The sequence below is a fragment of the Schistocerca cancellata genome, chromosome 11 (assembly GCF_023864275.1).
Source record: "Schistocerca cancellata isolate TAMUIC-IGC-003103 chromosome 11, iqSchCanc2.1, whole genome shotgun sequence".
Lineage (NCBI taxonomy): Eukaryota > Metazoa > Arthropoda > Insecta > Orthoptera > Acrididae > Schistocerca > Schistocerca cancellata.
Genome location: NC_064636.1, coordinates 114978438 through 114997277, shown reverse-complemented (window position 1 = coordinate 114997277; position 18840 = coordinate 114978438). Strand labels below are relative to the sequence as shown.

General features: G+C 39.1%; 2 protein-coding genes and 1 non-coding gene across 10 annotated transcripts in view; all 3 read right to left on the bottom strand.

The window, feature by feature from the left end:
• The window catches only part of LOC126108500 (zinc finger protein 93-like), a 501709-nt gene that overhangs the window by 308481 nt on the left and 174388 nt on the right, over positions 1-18840 (bottom strand). The window lies entirely within an intron of this gene.
• LOC126108499 (zinc finger protein 436-like) overlaps positions 1-18840 on the bottom strand; it is a 501483-nt gene that overhangs the window by 308612 nt on the left and 174031 nt on the right. For 3 of the 4 annotated variants that reach the window (XM_049913755.1, XM_049913754.1, XM_049913756.1), the window contains exon 8: positions 1234-3098. In XM_049913755.1, the coding sequence (XP_049769712.1) occupies positions 1673-3098 (1426 nt within the window). In that variant the 3' untranslated portion in view covers positions 1234-1672. Of the gene's footprint in view, positions 1-1233; positions 3099-18840 lie in introns of those variants that run through there. The other variant, XR_007523539.1, reaches the window with a different exon arrangement.
• On the bottom strand, positions 1004-1078 carry Trnal-caa (transfer RNA leucine (anticodon CAA)). Its single transcript has one exon. It is a non-coding gene; the product is annotated as a tRNA-Leu (tRNA).

Below are 18840 nucleotides of genomic sequence, written 5' to 3'. Positions count from 1 at the left end.
TATCAGAATAGTTTATTAAAATCAAATAACAAGCTGTTGACGGAAAAGTCACCTTTAAATCACTACATCTGTAATGACTTAATTTCCAAAAATCCTGATAATCAAGAACTATTTTCTGTTCACCTGCTATAATGGTACTCTTGGTGGTAACAAATTTTATAAAGTAACCAGACTTCACAGGTAGCACTCCAGAAATACTCAGCACATTGCACCATGATACTTCAGTATCCGTTCGCCGAGGAAGCCCAGATGCACATTACTTAATGCAGATACACACATTAGTTGACAACGTATGTCTCCAGAAGGGAAATGGCTAAGTATTACCAATGAATAAGGACAAATGGCTGACAACCAGGAACAAACTCATTTCTGTTTCCTTTACCACATAAGGAATCAAAATGGGCTGCAATATGTAGGCAGCAGAAGATACCATTTTACAGCTAGCAACTGACAGATTTAGTACTTCATCCTATATTTACAAAACATACCACTCTTTTAGAAACAATAAAGAACTATCTTTGATGGAACTGTCAATTATTTCAACAGAAACGTATTCCACAGCTAGTTGGTTGAAAAGGCGTGTCATAGAAAAGCACCACAATCGATTAATATGAGGTGGAATCAGATTCTTCAGATAATACTAACAATCAAGCTTTATAATACATGTATAAATATAGAAACTTACACAAGCAACCTTCAGACACAAATGTAGATACAATGAACAATATTATGTAACTATTAACTAATAAAAGTTTAAAATGTCCCAAACATACATCAATAATGAAGTCTCAAAAGAAAGTTTCTTCAAACTATCTGTGGCATATCAAATTTAAATAATATATTGATATATGCATAAACATGTAATTCAATAATGTGTCCAAAAGTGCACTGGTTATTACAACAGGAGAAAATATATATTTATTATACTACGACGATATGTACAACGCTAAAGTCGCTGTTTAGACTGTTCTACTGATGAAACATCCTGGCAGATTAAAACTGTGTGCCCGACCGAGACTCGAACTCGGGACCTTTGCCTTTTGCGGGCAACTGCTCTACCAACTGAGCTACCGAAGCACGACTCACGTCCGGTACTCACAGCTTTACTTCTGCCAGTACCTCGTCTCCTACCTTCCAAACTTTACAGAAGCTCTCCTGCGAACCTTGCAGAACTAGCACTCCTGAAAGAAAGGATATTGCGGAGACATGTACATACATTACATACATGTACATACATTAAACATAATTCTCAATTTTCATTTACATCCTTCAAGACACACACAGACACATGGCTGGTTACAAGGGGCTACTTTTAGCCAGTTTACACACGCAACAATTATCTCTCAAAATACAACCTTTAAAAAGTTGGTCTGCATTTCCACATGTAAGATTTTTCACAAAAATCTGTAAAAATTTTTCGACTATGCACACCTGTCAATGATCAGAGCTCAGATACTTTAAAAATGGGCTCTCCACAATGCACTGATATAGAATCATAATAATATCTAGAACAATTCCCTCTGTGCAACTACTGTTTTCTGTCTTCAGCACATACTGCTTAAAAAATCTAGTGGAGTTTTTGCAGCTGATCAGTGACATATTTTTGTGAGATCTGTCTTCTATAGTAACATACCTCCCCAGCTTATCGAAATTTCTTTAAAATATTCCACAGTTATAAAATTTTTGTACCCTGGCGAATGTGTATTAACCTATGCGCATTCAGACTACCAGACTGAGTAAAGGCTTTGCCACAAATGTCACATTTGTACGGTCTCTCGCCAGTATGTATTAAGTAATGTTTCTTCAGACAGCGAGACTCGGTAAATGATTTGCCACAAACAACACATTTGTGTGGTCTCTCGCCAGTATGTATCAAAACATGCTTCCTCAGTCCACCACGCTCCGTAAATGATTTTCCACATACATTGCATACGTGTGGTTTCTCACCAGTATGTCTTAATTTGTGCGCCTTGAGACCACGACGATTAGTAAATAATTTCCCACAGATATCGCATTTGTGTCTTTCCTCACCATTGTGTATTAATGTGTGGACCTGTAGATTCCAAGAGTTTCTGAACGATTCACCACAAACATTACATTTGTGTGATACCTCACCAGTATGTTGTATTAAATGGGCCTTAAGATTATGTGACCTTGTAAACAATTTGCCACAAAAGTCACATTTGTAAGGTTTCACCCCAGTATGTATTATTAAATGATGCTTCAGAGTATCGGCTAGAGTATATGCCTTCCCGCAAACATGGCATTTGTGGGGTCTGTCGCCAGTATGTATTAGCATGTGTTTCTTCAGGCTACCACATGCCGTAAAGGATTTCCCACAGACCTCACAGTTGTATGGTCTCCCACCGATATGTGTTATGGAATGCGTCTTGAGATGACTAGGCAGAATAAATGATTTCTCACAAATGTTACATTTGTGCGGTCTCTCGCCAGTATGTGACAGAGCATGCTGCTTGAGATGACAATAGCGAGTAAAAGCAACCCCACAAATTTTGCATTTATGTGGTCTATTGTCAGTATGTATCAAAGAATGTTTCTTAAGACTGCGCAACGCATCAAACGATTTTCCACAAACGTCACATACGAGTGGTCTCTCATCATTGGTTGTTACTGAAGGACTTGACTGACTATAGGATTCCCCAAAAATATCACATCTGTTTGATTTTATATTAGAGACTGTGCTATGTTGTTCACTTATTTCTCGGCTAGTCCTTTTTTCCACCACTGAATGCCTACTCAAGCCATCATGGGTATGAAATACTTCACCACATGTGGTACAGATATGTACAGGTGGCTGTACACGATCAATATGTGTAAACACATGCATTATTAGACTGTACTTTGACAAAAAGGTTTGCTTGCATGAACTACATGTGAATTCATTTTCCTTGAAGCTGTTATTACTTCTAGCACATAGGGCATTATCATGCTTAGAGAAACACAGTTGATTTAGAGATCCACTACCAACAACATGTGTCGATTTCTCTGCATCAATGTCCAGCTTCTCACAAGTCGCTCCCTGCAGGTGTGTTTCTTCACATCCAGTGTTAATAGACTCATTAGCGATTTTAGTCAACCTGAAGCATGAACAGAAAGGCAGTAAATATCTCATTCTCTAGATCCACAAACATTACTTCAATAGTCTACAAATTCTTATTTCTAACGGAGAAATAGTTTCAAGTATACACATAAGAACATTCCTGCTTATTCACTGCTTATGAGATGAAACTGTTTCACAAGCAGCAAGATAAACTAGAACTAGCTTGAACCTTGTGTGGTTCCAAATTGAGTTTACAGTGGTATTGGTAATAATATTACAACAAACATTTATGATAACACCAGCAGTACACTGAGTTAAACAGCCTGAGGAGCCTGTTTTTCAGAAGAGATGATTATATGGGAAAATTTCATTTTTTCCACTCATATATTGCATATTTTCTAAGCTAACTGCAGTTACATTTTTGGCTCAAAATAGGAAAGTCAATTTATAAAAATTGACACCAAAATAAAGTTTGTATTCGAGTTCACATTAATGTTCTCCATACATTCTATAGTTAAGTCATGTTTATATGTCGTGCAGTAATTAGTTGCACTGAGTGCACACTATCCATCCTGTATTTGTTGCTTTATGTAAAACACTGTGGCAGTAAATGCATGTATAGACTACATGCGAGTTGCGAGGTTACCCTTTTCGTATTGTTTTTTGGTCATTACTCATTGACTTACAATGGTGCTGAAGTGTCATGTTACAGCCTCATGTGTGTGTGTTTCTGTCTGGGTCAATAACTGATGCTATGATGTCATTCGATTGATTGTAGGTGCCTTAGTTTTCTTGGTTACATTAAATGAGAAACAGTGAATTGTGGGAATTTCGTAATAATGATTTTACAGCTTAAATATTAGGTCAACATTTTAAGATGTAATCTGTTGAATACGATGTAGCAGCCACAAACACTGACAGCAGGACAGTCCAGTGGAATGGAAGGACCTTCAAAAGTCTTCCTGCATGAAATTACATGTCTGTTAGGATTATTAAGATAATGCCTGGAAGTTCGAAAGATAGATCAGCTAAAAAAAGATTAAAGTAAGCCATAATCAAAGCACTGAGTGAAGTGCAGCAGAATTTAAAAAAAAACAAATCCAAACTTGAGAACAGTGCAAGCCTCTTCTTGAGCTACTAGTCACAAGGCTACTGGATTTGTGGTAAAGATACAGATGACTAGCTGGTCACACATTGAGGTGATTGCAGAGCACAGATGGGAACGAAATGCCCTGATGCAGAGCTGGTGCTTACAGAATAAGCTGCAGGTGGTAGTAAATTAAACAACTTACATAGTGCTAAAAGGTAAACCATCTGCAACATGGTATTTGTTTTTCAGACTAAACAATCTTCAATTAATAGACATCCCTCATATTGCTAACTCGGTCTTTATCTTGATAATGATCTCATTTTTAAAGGATATGTACAAAATATGCCCAAACAAACCACAAAATTAATTTACAAGATTGCAAATATCACCAGAGATCAATACAGAATAACACTTGACACAGGACAGTAATATGCTGCTGACTGACTGCTGTAGCTGGGGCCAATGACTCGGCATATAAAATTATACAGGGACAGCCATTCACAACACTACAGTGGATGCAGAAGAGAGTATTTCTACAAATCATAGTTGCATATGGATAAATGCTAATAATCCTGTAAATACACTTCCTGCAATTGCAATTTTGGACGAGCCACTTACTGCCTACAAAGAGAAAATGTGAAGAAAATGCAGGAAGTAACTAGAGATGTACCGGACAATATAGGTGCTGACCAGAAGTAAGCAGACAAGGAAAGTCAGTGTATGTGGACACATACGGTACTGGTTACAGGGTGTGTTCACTAATGCCAAATGTTAAAGAGTGAAGTAGACTGAATGACTTACTTCCAGCAACTGGTTTTGCAAAATGTAGGCATTGACCCTAACACCCATATCAATGCATATTCAAGTGCAAAGAAGACAACTTTGTGTGGTCAGACTGGAATCATGGTACACCATCCTTCATCACAGTGATCCAGATGACTATTCCGAACGATACAGGTGAGGGGTCCAAGCAATGTCCACTTTTAAAATGCTATGATCCAGAAAAGCACGTGAAATTTTGCAGCGTCTTTAAAGAATTCACTGGCAAAAAAAAAAAAAAAAAAAAAAAAAAAAAAAAAAAAAAAAAAAAAAAAAAAAAAAAAGAAAAAAAAGAACAGGAAGTATACGTAACTGAATCAGGTGCAACCTGATAATCCAAAGAAAATAACATGCAAAAGTAGATGGAAATTCCCTATATCTCGTCTTCTTATCTTCTGCCACCTACTGCCACTCTGATGATTTTCACATGTCTGTGTTCTCACACTGACTGGCTTCGCTCAACTCTGTGGAGCTGGCTCTTCAACCACTATCACTGGTTCCAACTGGGCAAAGGGAGCAGAGGCCACTGCCGAGTTCATGGTCCGAACCGAAGGGGGTGTCGCACTTCTCCACCACTTTTCCCGTGCCTCTTCTTGCTGATTTCTTCACATTCGCTTCATAATTTATTGCCTCTTGGATCCCATTTCCAGAATTTCTGCATGCTGTAAGGCTGCAACACAGAGAGGACACTGACCACCTTTCTTATGGGTGCAACTGCAACTGTCATGGCTGCCAACACACTGATTACATATCACCTGATTTTAACACTATTGTGTCATGTGCTGTATTCATTGACATTTAGTGCTGAATGCAGCTCTGAGAGGTTCCAACTTAAAAGTCAAAGCATATTAGCATATCCAACATGAAGATCATTTAGATGACATCCTCTCTGTTCTTGAAGCCTGTACTGTTCTCAGATATATCTACTGCCAGGATGAACAGTGGAGGTCTCTTCTTATCAGTTCGATCGTGACGCTTCTGTAACACATTGAATCCATGGTCAAACAGTGCTTGATGCGGTCTTATCATCAAATGTCCATGGCAGCCCTTGTAGGAGGGCTGTTAGTTCTTGTGTCTTCATCTGGAGAACTGCCCTACTTCGGTATCCAGTCTGATAGCCCTCAATCTTCTTCATGGTCACGTCAAGTGATTGCACATAGCTCCAGTGCAGCATTGTTATTAGCTGCAGTGACCTTGAGGGTGTACTGAAATTGCAGAATTTCCATATCATTCAATTTATCCCCTGTATACTGAATGTATACAGGTAGGATACTACAAAAGTACCTTCACAAAGTAGCGCTACTTCTCTTCTATGTAGCCCTACACCTTCTGAGTTTCACTTATATCTAGGGACAGCAAATAATGGTGTCTATTGGGTGCACTCAGCATGAGTTGGCTCTACAAGTTCTGGTGGCTTCTGATCACAGACAGTGAATGCTTACAGCAGTCTTCCGTGTACTGTTTGTGCAGTCTAATTACTGTGCATTAGTTTAGCTTAATGCATCTCTCATTTGAGAACTGGAATAGCAATTTGTGCCATCATGTAGTAGCTATAACAGCTTATATCACCAAATTATCCAACATACCAGGCTGATAATCAGAATTTCTGCAAAAATTAATAATACATACAGACAGTCATAACTTTTCTCCTTTATATAGGAGACTGAAAATCAGCTGAGAAGTTTAAGAAAACAGGTTAATATTTAACCTGCAAATCTTTACTACACATTATATTTCAACATCATTTTTCCGGACTTTTAGTCTTCACTGTTTCAAACCTTGCTCTTACAGAAAATTATGGAAAGGACGATATTGACACAACATTTTTGTACTATTGTAACAAATATTGTTGTTGTTGTGGTCTTCAGTCCTGAGGCTGGTTTGATGCACCTCACCATGCTACTTTATCCTGTGCAAGCTTCTTCATCTCCCAGTACTTACTGCAGCCTACATCCTTCTGAATCTGCTTAGTGTATTCATCTCTTGGTCTCCCTCTACGATTTTTATCCTGCACGCTGTCCTCCAATACTAAATTGGTGATCCCTTGATGCCTCAGAACATGCCCTAACAACCGATCCCTTCTTCTAGTCAAGTTGTGCCACAAACTCCTCTTTTCCCCAATCTTATTCAATACTTCCTCATTCGTTATGTGATCTACCCATCTAATCTTCAGCATTCTTCTGCACCACCACATTTCGAAAGCTTCTATTCTCTTCTTGCCTAAACTATTTATCGTCCATGCTTCACTTCCATACATGGCTACACTCCACACAAATACTTTCAGAAACGACTTTCTGACACTTAAATCTATACTCAATGTTAACACATTTCTAATCTTCAGAAACGCTTTCCATACCACTGCTAGTCTACATTTTATATCCTCTCTACTTCGACCATTATCAGTTACTTTGCTCCCCAAATAGCAAAACTCCTTTACTACTTTAAGTGTCTCATTTCCTCATCTAATTCCTGCAGCATCAACCGACTTAATTCGACTACATTACATTATCCTCGTTTTGCTTTTGTTGATGTTCATCTTATATCCTCCTTTCAAGACACTGTCCATTCCTTTCAACTACTCTTCCACGTCCTTTGCTGTCTCTGACAGAATTACAATGTCATGGGCGAACCTCAAAATTTATATTTCTTCTCCATGGATTTTAATACCTACTCCAAACTTTTCTTTTGTTCCCCAACTTTAGAATTTGAAAGAGAGTATTCCAGTCAACATTGTCAAAAGCTTTCTCCAAGTCCACAAATGCTAGAAACATAGGTTTGTCTTTCCTTAATCTTTCTTCTAAGATAAGTCGTAGAGTCAGTATTGCCTCACGTGTTCTGATATTTCTATAGAATCCAAACTGATCTTCCCCGAGGTCAGCTTCTACCAGTTTTTCCATTCGTCTGTAAAGAATTCGCGTTAGTATTTTGCAGCTGTGACTTATTAAACTGATAGTTTGGTAATTTTCTCATGTCAACATCTGCTTTCTTTGGGATTGGAATTATTATATTCCTCTTGAAGTCTGAGGGTATTTCGCCTGTCTCATACATCTTGCTCACCAGATGGTAGAGTTTTGTCAGGACTGGTTCTTCCAAGGCTGTCAGTAGTTCTAATGGAATGTTGTCTACTGCCGGGCCTTGTTTCGACTCAGGTCTTTCAGTGCTCTGTCAAACTCTTCATGCAGTATCGTATCTCCCATTTCATTTTCATGTACATCCTCTTCCATTTCCATAATATTGTCTTCAAGTACATCGCCCTTGTATAGACCCTCTATATACTCCTTCCACCTTTGCTTGGAACTGGGTTTCCATCTGAGCTCTTGATATTCATAAAAGTGGTTTTCTTTTCTCCAAAGGCCTCTTTAATTTTCCTGTAGGCACTATCTATCTTACCCGTAGTGATATAAGCCTCTACTTCCTTACATTTGTCCTCTAGCTATCTCTGCTTAGCCATTTTGCACTTCCTGTCGATCTCATTTTTGAGATGATTGTATTCCTTTTTGTCTGCTTCATTTAACGCATTTTTATTTTTTCCTGTCATCAATTAAATTCAGTATTTCTTCTCATACCCTAGGATTTCTACTAGCCCTCGTCTTTTTATGTATTTGATCCTTTGCTGCCTTCACTATTTCATCCCTCAAAGTTACCCATTCTTCTTCTACTGTATTTCTTTCCCCCATTCGCGACAATTATTCCCTTATGCTCTCCCTGAAACTCTGTACAGCCTCTGGTTTAGTCAGTTTATCCCGGTCCCATCTCCTTAAATTCCCACCTTTTTGCAGTTTCTTCAGTTTTAATCTACAGTTCATAACAAATAGATTGTGGTCAGAGTCCACATCTGCCCCTGAAAATGTCTTACAATTTAAAACCTGGTTCCTAAATCTCTGTCTTACCATTATATAATCTATCTGATACCTTTTAGTATCTCCAGGCTTCTTCCATGTATACAGCCTTCTTTTACGATTCTTGAACGAAGTGTTAGCTATGATTAACTTGTGCTCTGTGCAAAATCCCACCAGGCGGCTTCCTCTTTCATTTCTTAGCCCCAATCCATATTCACCTACTGTGTTTCATTCTCTCCATTTTCCTACTCTCGAATTCCAGTCACCCATGACACTTGAATTTTCATCTCCCTTCCCTACCTGAATAATGTCTTTTATCTCATCATAGATTTCATCAGTTTCTTCATCATCTGCAGAGCTAGTTGGCATATGAACTTGTACTACTGTAGTAGGCATGGGCTTCATGTCTATCTTAGCCACTATAATGTGTTCATTATGCTGTTTGTAGTAGCTTACCCGCAATCCTATTTTTTATTCATTATTAAACCTACTCCTGCATTACCCCTATTTGATTTTGTCTTTAAAACCCTGTATTCACCTGACCAAAAGTCTTGTTCCTCCTGCCACCGAACTTCACTAATTCCCACTATATCTAACTTTAACCTATCCATTTCCCTTTTTAAATTTTCTAACCTACCTTCCTGATTAAGGGATCTGACAATCCATGCTCCGATCTGTGGAACGCCAGTTTTCTTTCTCCTGGTAACGACGTCCTCTTGAGTAGTCCCCGCCTGGAGATCCGAATGGGGGACTATTTTACCTTCGGAATATTTTACCCAAGAGGACGCCATCATCATTTAACCATACAGTAAAGCTGCATGCCCTCGAGATGAATTATGGCTGTAGTTTCCCCTATCTTTCAGCCGTTCACAGTACCAGCACAACAAGGCCATTTTGGTTAGCGTTACAAGGCCAGATCAGTCAATCATCCAGACTGTTGCCCCAGCAACTACTGAAAAGGGTGCTGCCCTCTTCAGGAACCACATGTTTGTCTGGCCTCTCATCAGATACCCCTTCCATTGTGGTTGCACCTATGGTTCGGCCATCTGTATCGCTGAGGCACACAAGCCTCCCCACCAACGGCAAGGTCCATGGGTCATGGGGGGAGGGAGGGATCCATGGTTCATATAAGGCTTCTCATATCTGAAATTCATATCAAAATTAATCAAAACTGATGAAATAAAAAATGTGCTTATTTCAACTGATTGCTATATGTGCAATTTAAATATCTCATTCTTGAAACAAAAATAAGCTTAGAAATCATTTCAGAGAATTGTATCATCAATTACTTTGTTCCAGTTCTCACCATAAAAAAATGTGCTTTGACGATTTGCCTTACTTTTTGAAACCAGTGTCATCAGCAGTGACACTTTTAATTTGCTTTTTATTTATCAGCAAAAACTTTAATTACAAACAGTTTTATTCCAAGCTCACACTGTTTTACATGGCTAAAGTTGTGTTAACAAAGAAGAATTCTAATTTTCTGCATTTTTTCATCTGAAACATCTTTAGCAAGAAAATTTGCTATTACAACTACTGAGACTATTGACAACGGTATTTGCCCAGTTTTCGATATATTTCATACACTGACAAAAACTACGTACATTCTTACTGTATAGATTTTGCTCTAATAACAGACTCATTAAGAAAACTAGCTTATATCATGAAGCCTGTCAGCTGTTTCTGATTCTCCACGTCAGTGCAGTACACTAATAAGTGTTCTATATTGAGAAAAATAATTGGTTCATTGGTCTGTGGGGTTGAAGGGATCAGACTGCAAAGGTCATCGATTCAGAAAAATAAATACAACAGTCTATGCGTTATCAGCAGAGTTAATCCACTGAAATGAATGTTACGTGAAAATACAAAGCTACTTATAAACTGTTGCTCTTGGGTATGTAATTCTCAAGTGAATTACATAAAGTTGTTACTTAAAGATCAACTTCCAGGCTAATAATGGGAACCAGTGTCACGATGTTTGTCCTGCCATAACACCAATCTATCTCCATAGTCCCTGGCAATCAGGATCATACAGTATTAGTTGGTTAAAAGAATTGGAATACTTCTCTCTGAAAACTTACTCATACTTTGAGGAGAACTTACCTACAATTTTAGTTTTGGCCATGTTTTCAGGGAATTTATGTAAAGTTACTCATTACCATCAACTGAAGACCCCAAAAAATGCACAAGCAGTCTAGGTGCTATGACACATTGTGAGTTTAAGATGTAATAATGCACATGAGATTAAAAATTTCAGTAATTAACAGACAATTTTGAATATCATGAGGACTGAGTCAAACAGCTCCTTGCCATAAAGGCCAATTAAGGGTTCACTGTTTGCCACCATAGAGCACTATATGCTGTAGACATCAGCTAAGTGCAACCAATCAGATCACTCAGCCAGCATTAAGTTTCCCTGTTCCTAGATGAATGTCCAGGTTTCTTACATTACACATTTTTAATCATAGTGTTGCCTTCTGCTTGCTATGGGAGTTGTTACACATGCTGTGCACTTGTTACAAATTGCAGGTGGTGTAAAAATAGGTAACAAAACAAATTTTGCTTCCTATCAGAACAGCATTTTTCTCTTTTCTGTTTCAACTCACAGAATGGAAGTAGAGTCATAAGATTAAATCTCTTACTGGGTCTGATCCCTGAATATTGTGATGGTTTGCTGACTGATAATTCTGAGGGTTCTGCCTCAGAGCCTAAAGACAAAGAAACATGACTATAAGGAGAGGTGGCTTGAGGCAAATTGACAATAATGTAGAGTGCTGTGAGGAGATTGTATGGACGGTGACTTCTGGCTCTGTGCCAGATGTGCACAGTGTAATCTAATTGCCTTGCTGTTCAGTGCAACAGCGCAATATGCACAGGCTGCAAGGGTAAGACACTGAGTCTGTGTTACTGGTTAGTATCTGCAACTGAGTGAGAGGTGCGGTAACGTGTGTACCTTTTCATGACCATTGTGTGTGGGTTATACTGTGGAACAACACAGATATTTGATACCATAAGACTAGAAAATAAATAGGTAGGAATTATCACATCATAAACATGTGGGACACACTCTGCAGAAGTGATTGGAGTCCAACATTGATACAGGTGGGCTATCTGCATGTCTTTATTCAACATGATGCCCCCTTTTCACGGCAAAGTTATATGTTAATTTAATTTCCTTACAGGTGTAGCACTTCCCTACTGCTGGCATATATTCCCACCTTCCTTCAATGCCCTAGTAAAACACACCCACATGCTGCTGTGAAAGATGGATTTAAGAACCACAGAGGATTGTACAAACATACCATCAGCTGGCCATCATACACATTCCCATATGAAGGACATAATAATAGTCATCTCAATGCAAAGAAGCAACTAAAAGAGTTAGGAAAAAAAGTAAATCACCTGGTCCAGATGGAATGAAAATTCGATTATACAGGGAGTGCTCTGTGGTACTATCTTTTACATAGCTTGTATTTATCACCAACATTTCACCCAGCACAAAACCCCAAGTGACTACAATAAAGTGCAGATGATTCCCGTGTATAAGAAGGGAAAAGAACATACCCACAAGATTACAGACCAACATCCTTAACATCTGTTTGCCACATATTCATAAGTCAAATATGATAAATTTCTTTGAGGCTGAAGAGTTTCTGTCTACAGTTAAGCATGGATTATGAAAGAATAATTAATGCAAAACTCAAATGCTCCTTTCCTCACCTGATTTCCCGCAAGCCATGTATGAAGAACAACAAGCAGATTATTCTTAGATTTCTGGAAAGCATTTAATAAAGTCCCCACTGCAGACTGTTAACGAAGGTACCAGTAGGCACAACAGCTTGCCGGATATATGAATAGCTCAAAGTCTCTTAAGTAACAGAAACCAGTAACTGTCCTTGATGGTGAGTGTTCATCAGAGACAAGGGTATCGTCAGGTGTGCTCCAGGGAAGTGTGTTAGGACCACACTTATTCTCTACATATGCAAATGATGTAACAGACATCGCAAGGAGAAATCTTGAGATGTATGTATGTTGAGATGTATGGGAAGGTGTCACCATTGAGTAACTGTATGAGGATATAAGATAACTTAGAAAAAATTTCTAGTTGGTGCAAAGAATGCTCCAAATTTGGATAAATTTAAGTTAATGCAAATGTCTAGGATATGCAATCCCAAAGGTTACAATATGGTATTAGTAATGTACTGCTTGAGACAGTCACATTTATTAAATATTCAGGGGTAACATCGAAAAGGGATAGTAAAGGGAATGAGCACGTAAGGATGGTCGTGGGGAAGGTGAATGGTCGACTGCACGTAGAACATTGGTGTGAACAATTAATGAGTACTGCTCAAGTGTCTAGGATCCCCCCAAGGTCAGAATAAAGGAAGAAATCGATGCAATTCACTACAGGACCACTACATTTGTTATCTGTACGGTCAATCAACACGCAGGTCTTATGGATATGCTTCATGAACTCAAATGGGTTGGCCTGAGTGTCTCATTGATACAGATAGTCACACCATAGCTGCAACTGCAATGGAGAAGTATCTCTGTAGAAACCAGATAAAAATGTGGTTCCTGAGGACAGCCAGCAGCATTTCCAGTAGTTCCAGGAGGCAACATCTGGATGATTGCTTAATCTGATCTCATAATGTTACACGACATACCCTTGCTGCGCTGGTACTGCAAACAGTTGAAAGCATGGGCAAATTACAGCTATTATTTCTCTGGGGAGCATACAGCTCCTCTGCATAGCTAAATGGTGATGGCACTCTCTTGGGTGAAATATTCCAGAGGTAAAATAGTCCCTCATTTCAGTCTTCAGGCAGGACTACTTATCAGGATGTTGTCATCAAGAAAAACAACATGAGCTTTCTAGGGGTTGGAGTGTGTGAAGTTATATCCCTTAATCAGATAGGCATGTTAAAGAATCTGAAAAGGAAAATGGTTAGGTACCCATTTCACATATAGGGAATTAATGAAGCATGGTGGCAAGAACAATAGGCTTTCCTGTTACACGAGTAAAGTTATCAACAAAAAACCAAATAGGAGGTAACGAAGAACTAGGTATAATAATGAATAAGAAAACAGGATTGGGTGTAAGCCTCTATCAGCCTAGTGATCACATAATCGTTGCCATTACAGACATTAAGGCAATGCCCACTATGGTAGTACAAGTGTGTATGGAAATTTTGGAACTTCGTGGTATGTCCCCATGGGACCAAACTGCTGAGGTCATCGAGCCCTAGGCTTGCACACTAATTAATCTGACTTAAACTAACTTATGCTATGGACAAAAAACACACACACACACACAAACACACACACACACACACACACACACACACACACACACACACACACACACACACGCCCAAGGGAGGACTTGAACCTCCAACGGGCGAAGCCATGCGCACTGTGTCAAGGTGCCTGAGGCCACACGGCTACCCTGTACGACAGTGGGTATGGCAACTAGCGGTTTGTAAGATTGATAGAAAATGTGATGGAATCGTAAATGTTGCACAGATATTTAAACGAGACCAAAAACTAATTGTGTTGAGTGAATGTATTTGGTAGTAGGGAAAGGAAGAGAACAAAATATAGGAGGAGGTCATAGACCAGTAGGATTTTACACACAGCATAATTCTGTCATCGCTAACTCTTGGTTTAATAAGATTCATGAATGATGACTCTACGCGTGGAAGAGACTTGGAGACATGGCAAGGTTTCAGAGTGATTATGCAAGGGTGCGATAGATATTTTGACACCTGATTTTACATTGTGAAACATTTCCATGGCAAGATATGAGGTTTGACCCTATTTTATTGCTTATGAGTTCAAATTAAAACTTGAGGAATGACACGTATGTGGCAAATTATGGACATGGGACATGAATAAATTGAAAAGGATCAGAGACTGTTGGGAGTTTCAGAAGGAGCATTAGGCAATGTTCATCTGGAACATGGGAAGAGAATACAGTTGAAGAAGAAGGGTAGCTTTGAGACATGAAATAGTGCAGGAAGCAGAAGATCAAATACGCATAAAACAAAACACAACACAGGGCATCTTGAATTCAATTTACAAAAGAAGAAAATATCAAAATGTGACAAATGAAGCAAGCAAAAGGGAATAACGACATCTAAAAAATGAGACTGGCAAAAGGTGTAAAGATGACAGGCAGGAATGGCTAGGAGGCAAATGTAAAACTGTACAGTCCAGTCACATAAAGCGAAAATCTGTAAAAAGCCTCAATGACCATTTTTTGCAGTGCGGAAAAGCAGGAAGAAAATCATTCAAATTCTGAAAGATACCAACAGGGATGTGGAGCCATGCCAACTCCAATACAGCAGCCAGATAAGTAGGTGTTTTAGTTGAGGATCCATGGCAAAAATAAACCAATTGAGGTGGTCCCACGGATTTGCTACCAATTTTAAATCCAGCTTGTCTGGTGGCCAGGAGAGCATGGTAGACTCATCCTGGTGCTCTTCAAACCACATGAGCTGTGTGACATGTGCACTATCCTGTTGGTAGGTGCCATAATGCCAAGGAATAAATAAGTGTAGGTGTGGACATGGTCTCTGAGAATAGATTCCTACTTGTGTTGCTCCACTGTGTCTTTTAGGATGACAAGATCACCCAGGGAATGACACAAAAACATTCTCCAGACCTCCCTCCTCCTGGGTGGACCCTTCTCACAACTGTTGCAGTGCCATACATGCCACTGGCTACCTATCTGATGGAGCTTAAAACATAATTCATCTGAAAGGACTACATGTTGCCACTCATGGGGAGAATATGGGATTCCTCAGAAACTTTGCTCAGTGGAAGAGGGTTCAAACTAAGGTATTTCCGAGGTACTTCATGCACCTTTTACCACGTGATATCTTGAGAAGATATGGTGGCTCAATGGTTAGCATCATGGCTTCTTAATTTTGCACCCTGTGTTTGAAACCCCATTATTACTTATTTTCGGTTTTATTTATATACCCATGCCTGTAGAACATTACTCTATGAATATTTTCCATTATACGCTGCTGTAACATTGTTCTTACTTGTCTACTAATTTGTATGTCAAGTGAATTAATTTTAAAAAAGAAGAAAATTGTTTGAAATTATTTTTGTGAAATTCCTGTAGTGTATCTTGATTCGTAAGTGCAAGTGCCAGTTTTCAGAAAAATAACCCATAATGCATGGTTTGCTGCAAAATTATTGCCAACACGCGAAATCTTAACTAGTGTTATTGATGTTTCTTTCCTGAGTGAGATTCATACATAGAAATGCCACTTTGGTAAACCAACCTTCACGTGACACTTGTGCCATTCAGAAAATCTGTGTTCTGGATGTTTCTGTGATTAGTCTCATCCATGGAAATGCACAAAATCCTCCCAAAGAAAAACAATATGAATAACACATAAGAAATTGAAAAAGATTGTAGCCCCTCAACGTACCACACACATGGTATGTAATAGATGTGTGTGACGTATTGTGATATCCAGTTGCGATTTTACAATTAATATGCCTTTATACTCCTAATTTCATAAGAAAGATGCTTTCAGTAACCTACTACGGACATGGGTAGATAAATAAAATGAAAACTATAAAATAAATAAAAACATAAAAATAAATAAAAACACAAAAATAAACAAAAACAATAAAATAAATAAAAACAATCATTAGTTTTCAAATACAGAGTGCAAAATTATGAACGATGTCCTTAACCACTGAGCCACTATATATTCTGAAGATATTCCGTGGTAAAAGGTACATGAAGTACGTTAAAAAACATGACTTTTTTCCCGAAACAATCAACTATCTACTGATAAGCTGAGACAAGTGTTCGCTTATTTTGACTCCTCTTTCGCTGAGCAAAGTTCATGGGAAGTCAGGTGATGGCACTTGCTGTTTCTCCTTACCAGTGGAAGTCCAGTTGCGGTGGTGGCATGCTAATTCCAGCTTTTGTCGCCAATAAACTGCACTCGGCACGGGTGTATGAACCAGGCACCTGCTGCTCTCTTTCCACATAACAAAAACGATTTCACTGTTTCCTGCATCCTCAGAACGTGCTTTACATACCCTCTACTGCCAGTTCTGCCACCTGTCTTTGTGACATAGGTGGTGATGATGATGTTTGGTTTGTCAGATGTTTAACTGCGCAGTCATCAGCACGACTAGAAAGCCCCATTTTTTACACAGTCCAATTTAGCCACTGCCATGAATGATGGTGATGATGATGATGAAATGAGAAGTACAAAACAAATACATAGTCCCTGGGCACAGAAAATCCCCACCCGGCCAGGAATAGAACCCAGGATCCTGTGATCCAGAGGCAGCAACACTAGCCACTGGTCCATGAGCTGTGGACAAACATAGGCAGGGGTCACATTAATGTGATGATACCATGCATAACCACAAGAAGCATAGATACTCCTTATAGCAAGATTAAAGACACCTTTGCATAAAAGTAGGGAAGAGATGAAACACAGGCTGGCAATGGCAAGAAAACACATCTGAAATACTGGAATGGAATTTGTTAACATTTAACTTAAATTTAGCTCTAAGGATATCTTTTCTGAAGCTGTTTGTCTGTAGTGTAGCCTTGTATAAAAGTGAAATGTGGGTGATAGGTAATTCACACAGAACAGAATGGAACAGAAGCTTTTGGAATGTGATGCTACAAGAGAATGCTGATGACTGGATGTCAGGATCGAACAAAAATAAAGAGGCACTGAATGAAATTGGGAAAAATAGATATTTATGGCACAACACATCTGGTTGAAAGAACACATTTGATGCATCATCAAGGAATTGTCAATTCGGTAATGGAAGAAAGTGTGGAGCTTAAATATTGATGAAGGAGACCAAGGTTTGAATACAATAAGCAGGTTCAAATGGATGAAGGTAGTGATAGGTGTGCAGTAATGATGACACAAACAATAGACTAACATGGAGGGGTGTATCAAATTAGCCTTCAAACTGAGGACCATGACAACCACAACAACAACAACAACAACAACAACAACAACAACAACAAGATCAAGTCATTATTATCGAACAGATAATGTCAGAAACATTAAACATTACGCTAATATTCATTAATATTGTAAGTTTTAGTTTTATATCTCTTCCACTGGGGGTGTTTTCAAATGGAGAATTGAGGACGACATTGTTCCGACAAGTCGAAGAAGGAAAACAGTCCACTCAGAGCTCAGAATGCCTGATATTGCTCAATAACAATAATGCTTGTTTAACAAGTATTTTGCCTCAATATTCATCCTTGTAATCCACTTGCAGCTCACTTCAATGAGCTAACCGCCGTCTGCTTCAGGTCTGCTGTGCAGCGAGCTACCTTAATTGAAGTATTAATTGTATTTTTATTACTTGTCACTTCTTCTTCCATGTGTTTTTGCTTTTAGGAAGCTTTAATTGTCGAGTGCTACTAATAGTGTTCCATAGATTTCGTGTTTGTTTTGAATACAGTCAGAGAGAGTCCCTTTAGTCAACCATAGTGCCAGTAGTGCTAGTGTTTGTTTTCAATACAGGTAAGAGACAGGTAGTGCAATTTTCATTGTTTTCTACAAGAAGTGGCTAGCAATCACAGTTTAGTCAACGATCAGCCGCCTTTAGTGAATTAGCAGTCTAGTTAAAAGTTGATTAAGTCTCTTCAGTAAATTGATTTCTTAGGATGGATAGGATGTGTGACTGCTGTGTGCAGACGCAGGAGGAGCTGGCCACTGTTCGTGAACAGCGGAGCGTGTTGATGGCCGCAGTCAGCCGTCTTCATGCTGCTGCCTCGGAGTGTAGTGGCAGTGGGGAGTCCGGTGTGTCGCAAGGTACACCCCCAGGTGTTACATGCTTCACCCACTGTCCCTGCTGTCGAGACATCTTCGTGGGTACCGGGCGCAGTTGGGCCACCCTGTCACCAAGGGGAGTGGCGGGATCAGTGGCGTTTGCTGCACACAAGGCAGAGGGTCAATGTGGAGGCTGGCCGTGTGGCAGCGCCCGCTCTGCCTGTGAGTGGACATGTGGCTGCT